The 18,662-nt window shown below is 45.2% G+C and overlaps 1 protein-coding gene across 2 annotated transcripts; it reads left to right on the top strand.

Annotated features, from left to right (window-relative positions):
- The first annotated feature begins 782 nt into the window (after positions 1 to 782).
- Positions 783 to 18,376, top strand: KLF16 (KLF transcription factor 16). Of its 2 annotated transcripts, none has more exons than XM_070943763.1 (2): positions 783 to 1,269; positions 17,109 to 18,376. In XM_070943763.1, exons 1-2 carry the CDS (start codon positions 879 to 881, stop codon positions 17,405 to 17,407), a joined length of 690 nt encoding a protein of 229 aa, XP_070799864.1. In that variant the 5' UTR covers positions 783 to 878; the 3' UTR covers positions 17,408 to 18,376. The 2 variants fall into 2 exon arrangements, 1 of the variants encoding a protein (XP_070799864.1); XR_011600400.1 differs by lacking the exon at positions 17,109 to 18,376 and adding an exon at positions 9,770 to 10,101 and having other exon boundaries at positions 1,181 to 1,269.
- Positions 18,377 to 18,662: the final 286 nt, after the last annotated feature.

Raw genomic sequence — 18,662 nt, forward strand, 5'->3', positions numbered from 1 at the left:
AGATAGACCAATAGTAATAAGGAGTCAAAAGCACAAACAAGAACATACAGTACAGTTACGATAAACTTGATATATATTTGAATTCTTTTTTATATTTTTACATGTTTTGTATGTTTTGTCGTGATTTGTTTTGTTTAGTCTGTACTTTCAAATAAAAAACTTTTCAAAAAAAAAAAGAATTCTATGCAACACAATAGAATACAAATGCAATACATGAATTCTATGACACGTGTCCGTTTTCCATCCAAACGTTTATTCACTAATGCATTTAGAATTGCAAAAATTCTCCTGCTTGAGGAGGGGGCTGGACTAGAAGACCTTCCAAGGTCCCTTCTGCTATTCTAATCTCAGGCTTGGAGCCTTTAATCCATTTCGTAACGCCACCAATCGTATTTTGAAGACCACCTGCAGCCTTTAAAGAGGAATGACGTTAGTTCATTAGGAAAATATAGCAGCCTTGACCCCCCGATGGGGGACTTTTCGCTGCCGCCAACCCACCCGGGCGCATCCCCAGCGCTTCCCCCGGATTTGATTTGATTTGATTTTTTGCAGCCCAGCTTCTCCTCCCCCGAAGCTACCCGCTCCGCTCTCCCCCACCCCGCCGGGGAAGGTGGAGACTTGGCGGGGAGGAGGGTCACAGCCTCGGCTGCCCTCCAACCTGACGCTCCCTGGCTGGGCGGAGACCAAGGCAGGCGTCTCTTTTCCCCCACCCTTCCTTCCGTCTCCACGTTGCGCCAGGGCGAGGCAGCCGCGTCCGTGTAAGCCAGCCGCGGTATCGGGAGGCCGGGCGTCCGATCTTGGCTTGGGGAAGCCGGGCGAGCCGTTTTTCCAAGAGGCGCCTCCGACGACGGCTCTCCCCCCGCTTCTGAAGAGGCGTCATGTCAGGCTTGGATTATCTGGCCGCCGAGTGCCTGATGTCCATCTCCAGCGGGGCCTTGATCCACCCGGCCTCCAGCCTCATCAGCGCCAAAGAAGAGCGAGGCGGCCGTCCCCCTTCCCTCCCCGGCGCCCGTCACCCGGAGCGCCCCGGCTCTGCGCTTTCGGATTGCAGCGGGAGCTGCTCCTCTTCTTCGCCCGGAGAGAGCGAGCTGCGAAGCGGCGTCCCGATCCTGCCCCAGGCGGGGGAGCTTCCCCGAAGAGCCGGCGCTGACAGCCCCGCCAGCCTCTCCGCCCTCTCCCCGGCTAAAAGGCACCAGTGCCCTTTCCAAGGCTGCATTAAGGTCTACGGCAAATCATCCCATCTGAAGGCGCATCTCAGGACGCACACCGGTAAGAGCCAAGCCAAGCCAAGCCAAGCCAAGCCAAGCCCGGGATTGGATCCGCGTCCCTCCCCTGTTGCTCCCGGCTCAGACCCCACCAGGGTGCCCTGAAGCCCTGCAGGACCGCCTCCACGCCTCTCAGTCCGCATCCTTCGGCCCCACGGCCACCCCCCACCCCCGGTTCCCGCTTCCTTCCCCCACCTCGGTCTCCACCCACGTGGAGACCGCGCCTCTCTCGGCTTTGGCGCACGGATTTCCTCTCGATCCGGGAGGGAGGGAGGGAGGCGTTTGGTAGGGCTGGTCTCTTTCCTAACCACCCTTGTTTCTCAGGCTCGGGAGGGTGGAGAGATGGGGGGACGGGACCTGCAGGCTTTCTCCTCCCCCCCCTCTTGATCCCCCCTTCAAGGGAAGAAAGATGCCGCTCCCCGCCCCATGGGGATCCATCCTGGCCCCACGTGCTTGGCCGGGCAAGCTCGAAAGCGAAAGTGGATTGGAGGAGGAGGGAGGCAGGGGAGACTTGGAGCGACCCCTCCTGATCTGTGCGGGTCTTTCGCCTTCGGGTACTTCGCAAGTGATGGCGCAGTAGAGCCTCTGCGTTCCAAAGCAGGCTACCGTAGAAGGAACAACAGGCGCGCCAAGGGGGTGTTGCCCTCACTAGGGCGCTTGCAATTGCAGATTCCGCCTTTCTGGCGGCACCCCCCCTCCCAGCAAGGAAAGGGGGGGTCTTTCTGGCTCGCTTACAGCCCCCCCCGCCCCTTCGGAAAGGTTCCCTTGGAGATGGCTGCGCGCTTCAAATCTCGCCCACTCTTGTTGGCAGAGCCTGGTCTCTGCTGCCTACGCCGGACGGTCGGAGAGAGAGAGAGAGAGGTGTGGCCATCCAGAGTGGCCTGATGGGATGGGGGGCCTCCCCGTTGGAACTTAATCCCAGGGCGGGGAGGGAGATCATCTAGCCCTGGATTGTTCCCCATGGATCCAGAGCCTCTTCTCCACGCATGGCTCCCCCCCTCCCAATTTAAGAGGGACACAAAGGGTGGTACAATTGTCGCTGCGCCCGGGGTGGGTGGAACAACACGCGGGCACAGAAGCCGCGTGGGTGTGTCTGCCAAACGATCGCGGGCGCAAAAGATAGCAGATAAAAAGCCTTTTAAAAAAAAAAAGTTGAATTGTGCCAAGAAGAACCAGGGGTCTGTCTGTCAGCTAGATGATTATTTGGAGCCACCTCATCTCTTTGCCCTGTTCTTGGCAATTCTCTCCCCAGAAAAATATTCATCTTGGCTAATTGGGGGCCCCGAGTGAGATTCCTTGGAAAAGGACCACTGTAACCTGAAGTGTCTTATTTGGGGCTGGGAAGCGGAGGAGTTGGTTCCAACTACCTCTCAAGGTGGAAATCCACTGATGACCTTCAGAAGTCCTTGCTCAAAGTTGCTCTACTTTTGCAGGGGGGGCCAGTGGTGGGAGGGCCAGCAAATGAAAGATGCCATCTTGTGTGGAGGATGCTAACTCGGTGGAGTTCGCTTCTCTCAGGGACCACATCTTCCAAAACTGGGTACAGAGTCCGGGCAGAAGAAGTGTTAAATGTAGTGTGACTTGGGTGAAGTTCATGAGAGGCTATTTCTTTACTGCTTTGTTTTTCTCCACACCACACTCCTGGGTTTGTGCAGAAGGCAAGCTGGCTGCTGAGACCCTTCACTAATGGGGTGGGTTTAAAGGAGGACTCTTCTAGGGCAGTTCTTCCCAACCTGGCCCTGTTTGCCACTCTGCAACTACAACTCCCAAGATGCCTCGCTGCGATCTTCCTATATTTCTAATGTGGGCAGTGTTTATCCATCTGTGCGTGTAAAAGGAGATGGGGGAAAAAAAGGATGAATTTTGATAGCAGGGATCCTTTCAATGTGCCAGGAGAAATCTCGGCTGCTTGTTTTGTGTCAGCTATGTTTGGTGCCCTTAATCCTCTGGTGGGCGGATAGCTGGGTTAAGCAGCTGGCAGGATTGTGTAGGCAAAGGCATAAAAGCATTTGATTTAAAAAAAAAAAAAAAAACCAGTGTGGGAGAGGTTTTCTTTGCCCAGATGCTATCGGGTTTAAAGTTGGTGGTTTCTCTGAACTTGCTGAAGCTGGCACATGAATGCATCTACAAGCTGTTAAGCACACAGGGTCTTGGAACAGCCTGCTACTAGTGCAGACCTGTTCCACGTGCAAAGATTTGGATATGAATTTTTTTCTAACTTTTAGAAGAAAGCCAAAGGACAATATTGCAGGGACATGAAGACCCTGGGCAGTAGGGTACTGGATATAAATGATAAGTGGGCAAAGTCAAATGCTCTGAGGCTTGTAGTGGGTAGAAAATCCAGAAAATCTTTAAAAAATGTATTATTCCAGTTGTTTCAAGGTTGCAGGCATGCAGTAGAGCCATAGATGTGTGTTCCTGTCACGCCTACATTTATTTGATTATTATCCCGCCTTTGTTACTTTAGAAGTAACTCAAGGCATCGAACATACCTAATACTCCTTCCTCATCTTATTTTCCCTTCAACAAGCCTATGAAATAGATTGGGCTGAGAGAGATTGACTGACCCAAAGTACCCATCCAGTTGTCATGCCTAAGGCAGGACTAGAACTCAGGGTCCCCTGGGTGATTGGCCCAAAGTCACCCAGCCAGCTTTCGTGGCTAAGGCGAGCCTAGAACTAGTTTGGTATAATGGTTAAGGTACCAGGCTAGAAAGTGAAACACTGCGAGTCATTTTAGGCATAAAAGCCAGCTGGGTGACTTTCAGCCTGTCGTTCTTTCTCAGCCCAACCCTCCTCACAGGGTTGTTATTGTGGGGAAAATAGGAGGAGGAAGGTGTGTTGGATATGGTTGCTGCCTTCAGTTACTTGTAAAAAAAAATAAAGGTAGGATACAAATAAAAAATCAAATCAAATCACAGTCTCCTGGGCCTAAAGTCACCCAGCCAGCTAAAACAGGACTAGAACTCACAATCCTTACATCAAGCTGCTTCTCATGTGACATAATTGAGGGCCGTGAAGTCATTGGGCACTTTGGTCTTTGTAACTATATCCTGTTCTTCGAATTTAAAACTGATCTTGACCCCTGGTGAAATTGTCCTCAGTTGGAGATTGAAATGAGGTTTTTGCAGATATAATTCGGGTAGAAGGCAAGGAGCAGGAACAAAATGTACTCCCTGTGATTTAATAACAGCAATCAGGCCCAGGAAACCTCCCTTTTTTACATTAAGCTGCTGAGTTGCAGAAAGTTTAGTGGAAAAGTGGATTTGTGTGTGTAAGAAATGGAAGTTTAACTCCAGGACTAAAAGAATGCCAGTTTGATCTAGTGGTTAAGGAACCAGGCTAGAAAGCAGGGGACTGTGAGTTCAAGTCCTGCCTTAGCCATGAAAGCTGGCTTGGGTGACTTTGGGCCAGTCACTGTCACTCTCTCTCTTTCTTTCAGCCCAACCCACCTCATAGATTGTTGTTGTGGGGAAAATAGCATGAGGAAGGTGTGTTGGATATGTTCAGGGCTTTGAGTTGTTTGTACAAAATAAGGGTGGGATAGAAACAAACAAACAAATAATAATAAACTATTGGGGTCAAATATGGGCTTTGCTTTGCTTTGCTTTGTTCCTCCTTCATCTTCTGCTACTGATTTCCATAGCGTTTGTTTGCAACTGTAAAGTTAAAAAGCAGAATTTTCATGCTCTATCCACCAAAATCCTCTTTCTTCTGCCTTCAAAAGAAAACTTCAAAAAGCAATTTTCTTTCAGTGGGTTAAACAATAAATGAAGGTTAACTTTTCTTCATGGTGCTGGTCTTTTTCTTAATCGTCCTAAAAACTTGCAATCCTGCTTTTCAACTTTTCCCACATATTGTGTTACATTATAAAACATGTTTTTGTTTTCCCAATTTGTGCCAGGAAATCTCTATCTGATAATCTGAGAGGGTTCCCCCCCTTTTTTTATTCATTATTTTATAAGAGGACAAAATATAGGCAAAATAGCAAAATACACCAGAATAACAAAGTTTTGTTAAGCAATCCTTTACAAATAAAAAACCAGAAAAAGAAAGGCGAGAGAGAAACAAACAAAAAAAGTGTGCTTTATATATTAAGCTTACAGTTACTGGTTTACTAAAGTACCACATAATATTATAGTAATTAGATACAAAATGTTACTTTAAAATCCCAAAATCCATACCACAGAAGAATTTGCTTAACCTTTTGATTAGTGAAAAATGCTGCCTTCTCCAGAATGGATAAATTACATATTTCCAAAAGCCAATCTTTTAACATCTGGATAATACTGGAAATTCCCCAACTTCTCAATATTATTATTTTATATTATTATTTTAGCCTCCACCCATGTGTGGTAAACCCTGATTCCTCACAGTTGAATTCCAGAGTTTTGTTACATACCCTTCATCATCACACTTAACATCTTTAATCTTTAAAGATTTCTCCATAAATCTATTTAGATATGGGTAGTCCTTAACTTATTACCACAATTGGGACCAGAATTTCCATTGCTAAGCAAGGCAGTTGTTAAGTGAGTAACACCTATTTTATAATCTTATTTGCCACAGTTGTTAAGTGAATCACTTCAGTTGTTAAGTGAATTATGTAGTTGTTAAGCCATTGACTTTGTCAGAAGCTGGCTGGGGATGGTTGCAAATAATAACGTGACACTGGGAATCTGCAATCCATTGTGAATACATGCTGGTTACCAAGCACCTGAATTTTGATCAAATGATCATGGGGATGCTGCAACGGTTATAAATGTGAGGACAAGTCACTTTTTTCAGTGCCACTGTAATTTCAAATGGTTGCAAGTTGAGGGCTTACCTGCTACCTGCTATGCTTAAAAAGTGTCAGGTGTTTCTTGGATGGGTCAATAAACTCTCCATATCTGAGAGCTTGTAATTCTATGAAATGCACGCTTTCTCCAATTGTCACTTATTAATTATATCAAGGCAAGGCAAACTGGTTGAGTAGATTAATGGTGCCAACTGGTGTTGAATATCTACACCCTTTGGCAAGTCAAACTCAACTAGGATTGTATTGTAGGCAACGTCTGATGTTGCAGCAATGTTCAGGAGGTATGATAATCCAGGAGAAACCATTGGTATAAAGCCAGTTTGATGTAATGGCTAAGGCACCAAGATGGAAACCAGAAGAAAGCAATTCCAAAGGTGCTTTTTTCAGGAGGCAACTGCAAATCCACCACTATCCTGCCAGAACTGAAGAAGCTTCTTGGATGAGAAGCAAAACGTCTTCAAAAGAAAAAACAAGAAAGTTCAGTTGCCTCCTGAAAAAAGCACCTTTGGGATAACCATGACCTGGATGACTGAAAGTCTCTACAGACAGAAGATAGCAAGTTTTAGTCCAGTCTTAAGACATAAAAGCCAGTTGAGTGACTTTGGGCCAAACACCAGGAGACTGTGAGTTCTAGTTCCACCTTAGGCATGGAAGCCAGCTGGTGACTTTAGGCCAATCACACTCTCTCTCGGCCCATGTCACCTCACAGGGCTGTTATGAAGAAAATAGGAGCAGGAAGGAGTATTATGTACGTTGGCTGACTTGAGTTATTTATAAAAATAATACAGGCTGGATAAAAAAATCTAAAATAGACAAATGATAGGCTAAAGAACTTCCACTTCCTTTGCATTTTTTTCCTTGAAGCATAAGGACCATCAAATACAGACAAACTATTAAATTGTTAAAAGTTTAAGAAAAAAATTGCGAAAAAACCCCCCAAAGCTACAAAGAGTCACTTTGATGGATGGGTGGAACATAACTTTATTAAATAAAAATAAATAAATAAATAAATAAATAAATATGCAAATGGAAGCCAGGAAATGCTTTTTGAAAATGAAACTAAGGCATGTAGTTAAAGGCATTCTATGCAAAGATCTCCTTGCTTAAGAACACATCTTTTTCCCTGAGCAAATTTTACTTGCATTGCAGTTCCACATTAGCAGGCTTCGTTTTAAGCAGATGTTTCTTTTTCCTCTTATCCTGGTCATCCTCCTCCATTGCTCTGTTATTCCCTTCTTTTTTTCTTTTTGGTGCTCAAAAAAAACAACCCCAAAGTCCTGTCTAGTCACATATGATCCACCATCTGCTGCCTGAGGCCAACCTTCTCCCATAGGGACCCCCTGCAAAACCTCCCACAAGCATAATTAAAGGGAAACGTGTCTCTTTATGTCACTGCTTTTGGTGCCCATCAAATCTTTCATTAAAAGCTAACATTAAACCTTTAACAAGCACAGTGTTTCAAGCTACCCCCTATTTTTCTTAGATTTCACTATTGACTACCACTACTTAACGAATCTGAAAGGAATAATAACCAGTTACACAATCTGCTAAATCTTCTAGGGAGGGCTCCCTGGCTTCTCCTTGGATATATTGAAGTCAGGAAACTCCATTTTTCAGTGGTTTACAGTGTCTTTCTCAACCTTGATGACTTTAAGATGTATGGACTTCAACTCCCCAAATCCCCAGGGTCCCTAACCCCCGGTCCGTGGACTATCACCAGTTCGCAGCATGCCAGCAACCAATCCACACAAACAAGCGAAGCCCCATCTGTGGTATGCAGGCAGCACCCAAAACCATGACCCCTCCGGTCAGGGGCGGGCTTCAAAAATTTTAGCAAGGGGTTCTCTGCCTGGTTGCCTAGTTGGCCTCTTGCACCACGGTGTGGGGGAGGTGTTTTTGCCCTCCCTGGGCTCCGGTGGCTTTTTTCGAGCCTCCGGGAGGGCGAAAATGACCTCCCCAGGCTCAGGAAGCCCTCTGGAGGCCGGAAACGGGCCCATTTCAGGCCTTCCCGAACTTCCGTAGGCCCATTTTTCGCCCTCCGCACATGCCCTGCACCTAGCTGCATCCAAAATGGGCTGTGTGGGGACTCCTGGGAGGCGAGGGCTGGGGTGGGCAGGGCCAGCCAGGAGTGGGTTTTGGGGGGTCTCCGAACTGCACAGAATCTTAGCTAGAGGTTCTTCGGAACCCCTGTGAACCCCCAGCAGCTCACCCTGCCTCTGGTCCATGGAAAAACCTTTCTCCATGGTACTGGTCCCTGGTGGCTAACAGGTTAATGGCCACTGTATTGTAGCATTGTTACATCATTTTATAAAAGTTCTCTCTTAAATTATAGCACAACATAAATTTAATCCCAGTTCCCCACATTTTTTTTTTGCCATAGATCCATGTTTATATTGAACCAAAATTTGCAGCCCATTTCATCATAAAGCATTTCATCTGTTCATCTGTGGGTGACAGTTTGTACATTGGCTATTATATAATCATTGTTCGTACATAATTCTATTTCAGATTCAGTTGTTTTGTTCTCAAGTGTGATTTTCCCTTTAACCATAATATTCATTTTTGCAATAGTGGTGACTATCTATAGCTTGGGTGTAGGATGAGGGCGAACGGTTCGTTCTCCGAGCTTGTGGGTTGGTTTCTGAACGTTTCATTACCAGGCAGGGTAACATCTTCAGCGGAGTTTAAGGGATGTTTATATTTATTTATTTTATTAAATTTGTTTGTTGCCCATCCTACCATAAGGTAACTTCATTTGATGTCAGCTTTACTAGGTAGACTCGATAGGAAACATGACCAGATAAGCTAATTCTACTTTATTATAAGGCTACATTAATGGAATCTTTTAAATCTGAAGGTACATGTCTTTCCCATCTCCTTTACAGCCTGAAAAACTAGGGCGGGTCTCTTCTTAGTTCTTTTTTCACCCATTATGCAGCTGTAGGCTATTCCATCTCTTATCTCACTATTCTCTAAAAGCAGCTTCTGTTCCTGTCTCTCAAAGTCTGCCACATACTATTACATCTGATTATAAGAAAACCATTGAAGAGTGTCCATCTGTTGCTAACAGTTCCCTTGTTTTTATCTTAATTTCTTCCTTGTCTTGTATTAATAAATCCCCATATGTTAACTTTTATCTGCTGTTTCTCTTCTGTGGAAAGCTTCTTGGATGTCAGCAATGATATCTTTGGATAACATCTGGCTATGTGATGGCGAACCTATGTGGTACGCGGAGCCATATATGTGGGCACGCGAGGATTGCCCTAGCTCAGCTCCAGTGTGCATGCATGAACCGGTCAGCTGATTTTCGGGCCTTCCGGGCCCACCGGAAGTCGGGAAACGGTTCGTTTTTGGCCTCCGGAGGGCCTCCATAGGGGTGTGGAAAGCCGTTTCCGCCCTCCCCAGGCTCCAAGAAAGCCTCTGGAGCCTGCGGAGGGCAAAAAAGGGGCCTTCTGGGCCCACTGGTAACCTTTTTGCCGTTGCATGCCAAAAGCAGGGGGACCGCAGGGATGGCATTGAATTATGGGTGTGGGCACACGTGCGCACGACCCCCCCTCACGTTTTGACACGCAACGCCAAAAAGGTTAGCCATCACTGGTCTAGCTTATACAGGTAGTCCTCTACTTACAGCAGTTTGTTTAGTGACCATTCAAAGTTACAACAGCCCTGAAAAAAAGTGACTTATGACCATTTTTTTTACACAGGACCATTCCAGCATACCCTTGGACACGTGATCAAAATTCAGACGCTTGGCTACTGACTCACATTTATGACGGTTGCGGTGTCCCTGGGTCATGTGATATGATCCCCTTTCACGACCTTCGGACAAGCAAATTCAATGGGGAAACCAGATTTACTTTACAACTGTATCACTAATTTAATGACTGCAGTGATTCATGTAACAAATGTGTTAAGTCCTAAAATCGGGCAAAACTCACTTAACAAATTTCTCGCTTAACAACTTACATTTTGGGCTCAATTTTGGTTGTAATTTGAAGACCACCTGTACTTGCTCCATATATTTAATAATAGATAATTATTCAAACCTAGATTTACTTTAAATTTTATCATTCCATTAAAAAAAACGCCACTCAAAGTTGGTTTCTTCTTTCAAAGTTCAGATTTCTGCCGTTATAATAGAAATCATTCTCACTTAATTCAGTGCAGTTTCCAGTGTTCCTGGCAACGTGTATTGTTACCGTATTTTTTGGAGTATAAGACGCACCTTTCCCACCCTAAAAGAGGGTGAAAATTTGGGTGCGTCTTATACACCGAATGTAGCCCCGCCCAGCCTCTGAAACTAAGGTTTCAGAAGCTGAAAAAAGCCTCCTAAAGGGAGATTTCAGAGGCTGAAAAAAAAAGCAGGGCACAGAGCTCACAACCAACAAACCTGCTGCTAAAGTTAACAGCTGATTGGGGGTATTCCGGGAGGCCATCCACCCGCCAATCAGTTTTTTTCTTATTTTCCTCCCCAAAAACTAAGGTGTGTCTTATTATCCGAAAAATACAGTAATTCATTGCAAGCATGATCTACATTCTTAACCATATTGTGACTTCCAAAACTGCCTTCTTGTCTTTGGTAGATGTAATAATGTTGGGAATAATGATGTCGGTATGAACATGCTACCAGATTCTTATGATGACATAAGAATTTGGGGCCCATTACCAGCCTGATAATATGGCAGAACATTTTAATGGAAATGGTAGCTTGATTTGATAGCTTTTGGGGTTATGACGCAGGTGTCTCAGTGTGGGAGCACTTTAGTTTCTTGGGCCTTTGATTATAAATAATCATTCCGATTCCGTTGATTAGCATCAGAAATAATTGCCCTCTTTGGTCCCTCTCCCTTGCATCCAATAGCAACAAAAACAAATATTTATCTCCGGAAGGAAACTCCCTATAAGTATGCTTCTTGTCTCTCATCCATTGGAGCCTAAAGTTGATTTAGAGCAGGAGTGGAGAACTATGGCCCCCTTATGACCTGTGGACTTCAACTCCCAGAATTCCTGAGCCAGGTCATAAAGGAGCCATGGGTCCCCACCCCTGGTTTAGAGGAAGAAGAAAATTTAGCATCACTAACATCATAATCATATCCAGTATCCAAGGTATCCGTTTGCCTTAGGGGCTGTGTCCCATGAATTTTTGTGCAAACCTCTCTCTACTAGTATGGATCCCTATAAATAGAGATTTCAAATCCATTGAAAATCCGCTGTGAATTTCACTCTATGAACATTGAACGTAGAATATCGTAGCGTTGGAAGGGATCTTGGAGGTCTTCTAGTCCAACCCCTTGCTTAAGCAGGAAACCTTATATTATTTCAGACAGGTGGCTGCCAAACCAGAAAGGTATGGATCTAGCAAAGCTGCCATCAATGTCTTCCAAACTGAACCAACCATATACAGTAGAAGGAAACCCGTATAAATATTTTGGGTATCTCATTGAAGATGGGAACCAGAAGTGGAAGACTAGATGGCATCAGCCAAGACACTGTTGTGAATAGTATGGTACTAATCCTTGAAGACAACCAGGTTGACATTCTGAAAGAACATTTCACTAGACAAGCCAGATGCAATCAGATTTCATTTATCTATGAAGTTCAAGCCCCCCCCCCCCGCCCCTTGGAGATTTTATTAAAAGCCTAAAATGACAAAAGTGTGTATATATGAAGTTAAGGAATCCATGGCTCTGTGTCAAGTTTTGCTTACAGCTTTAAAAATATTTACTATGGCTCATCATCCAGCTAGCAGATGTTGAGACTGGATTTGGCATTTTTGTGCACCTAACGAGGCCTTTCCCAGGACGTGGGATAGGCAGATATGGATGTTTGATGCTGTTAAAGATATTGTGGCAGAATGAAAGCCTATCCGAGTAAAGCTGCCTTTTGCAATTGACTGGTGATTTTGTCAATGCCGATGGTATTGAAGTGGTGCTCCCATTGTTTTGGGATTGCACCCAAGGCACCTATGACTGTTGGTACCACCTTTGCTTTCTTTTGCCACTGTCTTTCTACTTCTTTTTGCAGATCTTTGTATTTTATTATCTTCTCCAGTTCTTTCTTACTATTATCAATTATTATCAAATTGAGAGTGGTAGGCAGGCGTGTGCAAGTTCACACAGCTCCATTTGTGTGAGGGGAGCTTCGTGTGCAAGGGCAAGCGGCTGCTGCTTCTGAGGGGAGCGCAAAATGGCAGCTGCTCGCAAGAGGGGAGTTTCACGTAAGCAGCTGCCACTCCCACGAGGAGAGCTTCGCATGCACACGCTCACCTGCCGCTGTTCTGCCCCAGCTCCGGATTCCCGAGGATATAGACACACACCAACGGTCCTTATCAAATTTATTAAGTAGCAAGAATAAACCAAAGTCTGGCAAACCAGCCCAGAAAGCAAGATAAGACTTTTCCAAAAATGCTCTGATGATAATTACAAGTTGTTTCTAGCAAGAAACTTACTAATGGCATGTGACTTAAATAGACTAAGGAAGTGGCCAATTATCCTCAAGCCTTACTCTTAAGGAGACCTCCTCCTCCTGAGTAGCCACTCCTGCCTTTGGCAGCCCTGCGTGCTCGAGCATTGAGGAGAGGCTCCTCCACTTCGCTATCTCCACTTGAAGGAGCCTCTGGAGGTTCTGAAGGCCCTGGCTGAGTCTCTGCCTCTGGCACCACATCCTCTTCAGCCTCCTCGCTGTCCAATGCGAGCGCCAGCTGCTGGCGCGACACCACACCAGCCACCTCGTTGTCGGGATCAGCCACAATCCGCGCAGGCCGCTGGTGGGCCACAACATCCACCTGCGCGGCCTAGTTCCAAACAGGCCGCGGCCCGGTAGTGGGCCGCAGCCGAGGGATTAGGGATCCCTTCTGTACATTTCTCCTTCTTGTGAGAGCAGCCTTATATTCTCTATTTTTGATGCCTCTTTTTAGCAAGTTTCTTCTAAGCATCTCAAGTTCCTTTTGCAATTCATCCATTGTATCCTGCTCGTGGGCATTTATAAAGAAAACCAGCAATCTCTTTCCTTAAGAACCAGATTTTTGGGATTGAGAAATGAAATGTATTGCAATGCCCACATGTAACCTTTGCTTCAGTGCTGTTTAATCTTTAGTGCTTTTCTGACCCATCAGAAAAGATCCATCACCTGCTTCTTTGGGTGACTGCTCACATCTGGGGACCTCTCTGCAAAACCAAATATAACTAAAAGGATCGTACTCGCACTTGTATTTGTTTGTTTTTTAGATTTTTATTACTTTTTTAGTAACTCGAGGCAGCGAACATACTTAATATTCCTTATTCATCCTATTTTCCATACAACAATCCTGTGAGGTTGGTTGGGCTGAGAGAGAAAGCTGCCAAAAGTCACCCAGCTGGCTTTCATGCCTAACATGGGACTAGAATTCACGGTCTCCTAGTAATTGGCCTAAGTCATTCAGCTGGCTTTCAAGCAGGACTAGAACCCACAGTCTCGTGTTCTAGGTCAGTGCCTTAATCACTATATCAAAGTATCATCTTTTTCACACCCAGACATACACAATTTAAAAAAAAAAAATTAATTGCTTTTTAAGTAATAAGAAAAATTTTAAGGAAAAATGCAAACTTTTAAGCATTCATACTCAGGACTACTCATCAGAAAAATATTTATTTAGATGTTAGTACATTATTAAGACATGATAATGTTGTAAAGCTAATAGTGGGAGACAGATTTGAAAGGATGATCTGTTCTCCATTTTTCAGAACACACACGGACCATTTTAAGCTCATGGAATTTGCTTTATTTTCCCCCTGGAAACAGCTTGAGCCCGGCAAATGACTCATGGTAGAACCACTTGGAATGAAATAAGCCCGTGTAAACCCCATTGTGAGTGTTGGGTGTACAACACAGGGCTGTGACAGAATTGCTTATCTATATCGGCGCAATCTGCCATAACAGAAGCTGATGAAAATGAGGCAAAAATGGAGACAGGCTTGCAAAGAGCTGGTTTGCAAGCTAAACTTCTGGGGCTAGAAGCTAAACTTCTGGGGCTAGAAGCCAGCTAAACTTCTGGGGCTAGAAACCAGGCGACTGTGAATTCTAGTCCTGCCTTAGACAAGGAAACCAGCTGGATGACTTCAGGTCGGTCCCAGTGGTGGGTTTCTACCGGTTCGCCCCGGTTCTGGCGAATCTGTAGTGGCGGCGGCGGGAAGCTCCACCCACTCGGCTGGACATCATCACAGACACTCTGTGCATGCTCAGAAGGTTCTGCGCATGTGCAGAAGCGCTGTGTGCAAGCACTCCTGGTTCCAAACTAGTAGCGAAGGTAAGAGGAACCCACTACTGGTCGGTCCCTCTCTCTTGGTCCAACCCACTTCATAGGGCTGTTGTTTTAGAGCCGTGTTTCTCAACCTCAGCAATCTTAAAACGTGGGCTTCAACTCCCAGAATTTCCCTAGCCTGTTGGGGAATTCTGGGAATTGAAGTCTATACGTCTTAAATTGCCAAGGTTGAAAAACACTGTTTAGAGAAATAGAAAATGAGACCATTAGCTACACTGCCTTGAATTGTACAAATAAAAGTGTAATTCAAAGCTTATAATATATAGGAATAAGCTCCACTGAAGTGCTTTAGGGCTCAAGGAACATCTTCTTTTAAAGGGCTAAGATTGGGGGGGGGGCAATGGAAGGTTGTGCAGAATTATTGCCCGCATCCCTTTTAATCATGTTAATACCGTAACAGGAACAGTAATAAAGCTGTTTGTGCCTTGGATAATTGGACTCTTTTCTTTTTTATCCTGGATCCTCCAGAGATCCGAAGGAGGGCAAACAGAGACTTAGATACAGTAAGTTAATGCTGATTTGCAGGTTATTATTGGAACAGCGATGTGCTAGTGATAGTAATGAAAAGATTAGTGCAAGCCTGCTAGAAAGGGATCTATGCATTTAAATAAATCTGTTTCTCCCCATTAACAACGAATTCTTGAGTTACAACTGTTCATTTAGTGACCATTCAAAGTTACAAGATCACTGAAAAAAATGAGTTACAACTAGTCCTCGTATTTATGACCATTGCAGCATCCTCACAGCACGGGATCAGAATTTGGGAGCTTGGCAACTGGCATGTATATACAACAGTTGCAACATCCTGGGGTCATTTGCGATCTTCCCAGCTGGCTTCCAACAAACAAATGGGAGAAAGCTGAATTTCTTAAACAACTGGGTAATTCACTGAACTACAGTGATTTGCTTAACAGCTGTGGCCAAAAAGTTGTAAAATTGGGTGCAATTCACTTAACAACCACCTTGCTTAGCAGTGGAAATTCTGGCCCAAATTGTCATAAATTGAGGATTACATGTATAGGAAAAGGAATAATATTGCAGCTAGTACACAAAACTCAAAGCATTTAAGCTGCAGCAAAGTTCTCTGATTTTGTCCCATAACATCTGACAAGTTCAATATACTTCTATGCCCCGAAGGAAAATCTCATGCTTTTAATTGCGACAGCTTGCTATCTCACGGTTTTACTGTTTTTCCGATGTCGGACTTGCATCTCACAGTGTAGAATCTCTCTTGAAGCCCCAAACCTTTCTGTGAATTTATGCCTGTGCTGACTTGATTCTTAAAACACTGTTTCTCTACCTCAGCAAGGTAGAATGGACTTCAACTCCCAGAAATGAAGTTGCAGGGTGGGGAATTCTGGGAGTTGAAGTCCAATCATCTTAAAGTTATCAAAGTTGAGAAAGGCTGTTTTGAGTGACAGCATCTCAGTTACAGAATGGTCTCTTCATCCCCATCCCTGATCTTCTTTCTTCAAAATCCCTCATGTTCAGCCAACTACTTCAGGGCAGAAGTCCTTTAAGTTTTCTTGATACAGATAATACTCAAGTTAACGACTGTAATGAAGCCTGCCTATCTCAGCAGTAACATGTGACAGTCATTAAACAGGTCTGCCATGTGACCAACCTGATTTTATGACCTTTTTGCAGTGCTTGTTGAGTGAATTCCACGGTTGCTAAGCTAGGGCATGGTTTTGCTGAAAACTGGACATAAATGTTGGGTTTTGGCAATACCATCATAAAACACAATTGTGCCATGCAAGCAGCCATATTAGGCCAGTTACATTCCCTCAGCCCACCTCACAGGGTTGCTATTGAGACGAAAAAAAGGAGGAGGATTGTATGTTGGATAAGTTCACTGCCTTAAATTATTTGTAAAAGCAATAATAAAGAGGCTCTGTTGCCAAGCCCCCAAAGTGCGGTCACTTGACTGCCAGGGAGTGGAAGTGCATCCCTGGAGATTTTGAATCTGGGTTGTAAATACCACTCAGGTAGGTCCATTGGAACTTCAGATGGTCACTAAGTGACCAGTCGTAAATCGAGGACTCTCTGTACTGATTTTGTTTGTTTTAAAGTGATTTTTGTCCTTTTGAGTTTGTAATTTCTGCTTGGGATGGTTTAATTTGCTTCCCTCCCTGTAAATTCCTATGGGTTCTACTAGGATGAAGAGGAAATAAATAATTAAGGGCTTATGTGGCAGAGAACATGTTGAAGCTTTTCATTGTCGTTTAGGATTCCTGTTTGGATCATATTATATTTATTTGCCTTCGGAAGTTGCTTCCATTTAACTGTTAAGCATTACCTTAGGGCAGTGGTCCCCAACCCCCGGTCCGCGGACCGGTGCCGGGCCGTGAAGTACCTGGCACCGGGCCGCGCAGCGGCCGGGGGACAGGAACGCTTCAGCACAAAGGCTCCTGGGCCGTGCGCAATGGGCCTGCGCAAAGGCTCCTGGGCCGTGGCCCCACCCCTGCGCGCGCTCAGCGGGCCGCGGCCCCACCCCTGCGCGCGCTCAGCGGGCCGCGGCGATAAAAAGGTTGGGGACCACTGCCTTAGGGGATTTCTCCTAGTGTCTTGTTTCCAGCCGCAGCTAGCCAGAGGCATCAGGGACTGTTGCCTATTTAAAATCTGGTCTTTGGAGATAGATTGCTTATGCATATGGAGGCTCTATTAACACCAGCTCTTGAGAGTGACGAAAATAACCATCTCTCTCTCTCTCTTTCTCTCCCTGCCTTCTTTTCTCCTTGCAGGTGAGCGTCCATTCCCGTGCAATTGGGCTGGTTGCCAGAAGAGGTTTGCACGCTCCGATGAGTTAGCCCGCCACTTCCGCACCCACACCGGCGAGAAGCGTTTTGCCTGCCCACTCTGCGAGAAGCGGTTTATGCGGAGCGACCACCTGACCAAGCATGCCCGCCGCCACCCGGCTTTCCAGCCTGGCATGGTCCGACGATCTGACTGCTACAGAGCCTCCCCTACTGACTCAGCTGGCAGCAGCTTGGCTGGAAGCCCCGCCCCTGGCAGCCCCGCCTCTGATAGCCCCGCCCCTTAAAAGGGGCATGCCACCTTGTTTTTTTGCCCTTCCCAGACCTGGCCTCTAGGGAGAGACCAGGTACTATTTCAGGGGCATTTTTTTGATTCAGAAACTTGGTTTCCCTGTCACTTCCAGTTATGATTTAATATGCCTTATTTCAGAAAAAAAGAGCTCCTTCTTGTGCTTGGTGGGCATTTTGATTACTGTACCAATCCCTCTCCCTGCTTGCTTCCAAGCTGTAGCCTCTATGCACATTCCCATCCCACCCAGGCTGAGGGTGGCAGGATTTGTGGAAATCAGTCCAGCAGACTTGATTAAACTTTATTGATGTTCCTTTGGAAAAAAAACCCCGCTTGTGGCCCCTGGTCAGGGGCTAAGAGATGATTTCCTAGCCCTTGGTCAAAGAGATAGTCCAACCATCCTTTTGCCTCAGTTTCCCAGCTGCAAAGAGACTTTATTCCAGGGTTGTGCAACCTTGGCAACTTTAAAACCTGTGTTTCAGTTTCCCCAGCCTGGGGAATTCTGGGAGTTGAAGTCTACAGGTCTTAAAATTGCCCAGATTGGACACCTCTGCTTTATTCCAAAGTCTTTGTATTTAATATTGTTGGAACTGTTCAGCTCAACTCTTCTTCCCTATCATGGCTGATTTTTCACATTTATTATAGCCCTCAGGAAAAGAAAGTACTTTGTTCAAGTTTCACTTAGCTTTAAGCCACTCTTCCTGGCCAACCTATTGATAATGAAGAACCTATTGACTCTTCGCATTTAGAAACAGAGCACACTGCTCTCTGCGTTTGGCCTCCTTGCATTTGATAATCAGAATTAACGTGCCTCTGAATAAGGAGGACCCATCTTTTAGCTATCAAGGCTAACAACAAAACATATGAAATCATGGCTTTCCATCTTGTCTCCCCATCCTAAATTGATTGTTTGCAAACTATCTTTTGGGGAAATGTTCAAGTTGACGTAAGCCCTTTGACACTAGAACTGCAGCAACAGTGGGAGATTCCCGCCCTCCCCCCCCCCCCACAGGGAAATTGGGTGTTGGTAACTAACTTTTTGACCTGATACTGTATGTAAATATATTTTTTCCCAGGTCAACTTTACTTAAGGTAAAAAAAAAGAGGAGGACCTGTTTCTACGGGTGTTCAGGGGTTTGTGCGTGTGTGTGTGTTTATGGTTTTTTATAAAATATGTATTTATTCCTTTTAAGATAGAATGTAGGAGACCAGTGGTAAAGTTTTATTGTCTGACTGGTTGGCACATGGATGAA

The sequence above is a fragment of the Pituophis catenifer genome, unplaced genomic scaffold, assembly GCF_029215685.1.
Source record: "Pituophis catenifer annectens isolate HBS135680 unplaced genomic scaffold, rPitCat1.0.hap2 SCAF_1, whole genome shotgun sequence".
NCBI classification, from domain to species: Eukaryota; Metazoa; Chordata; class Lepidosauria; order Squamata; family Colubridae; genus Pituophis; species Pituophis catenifer.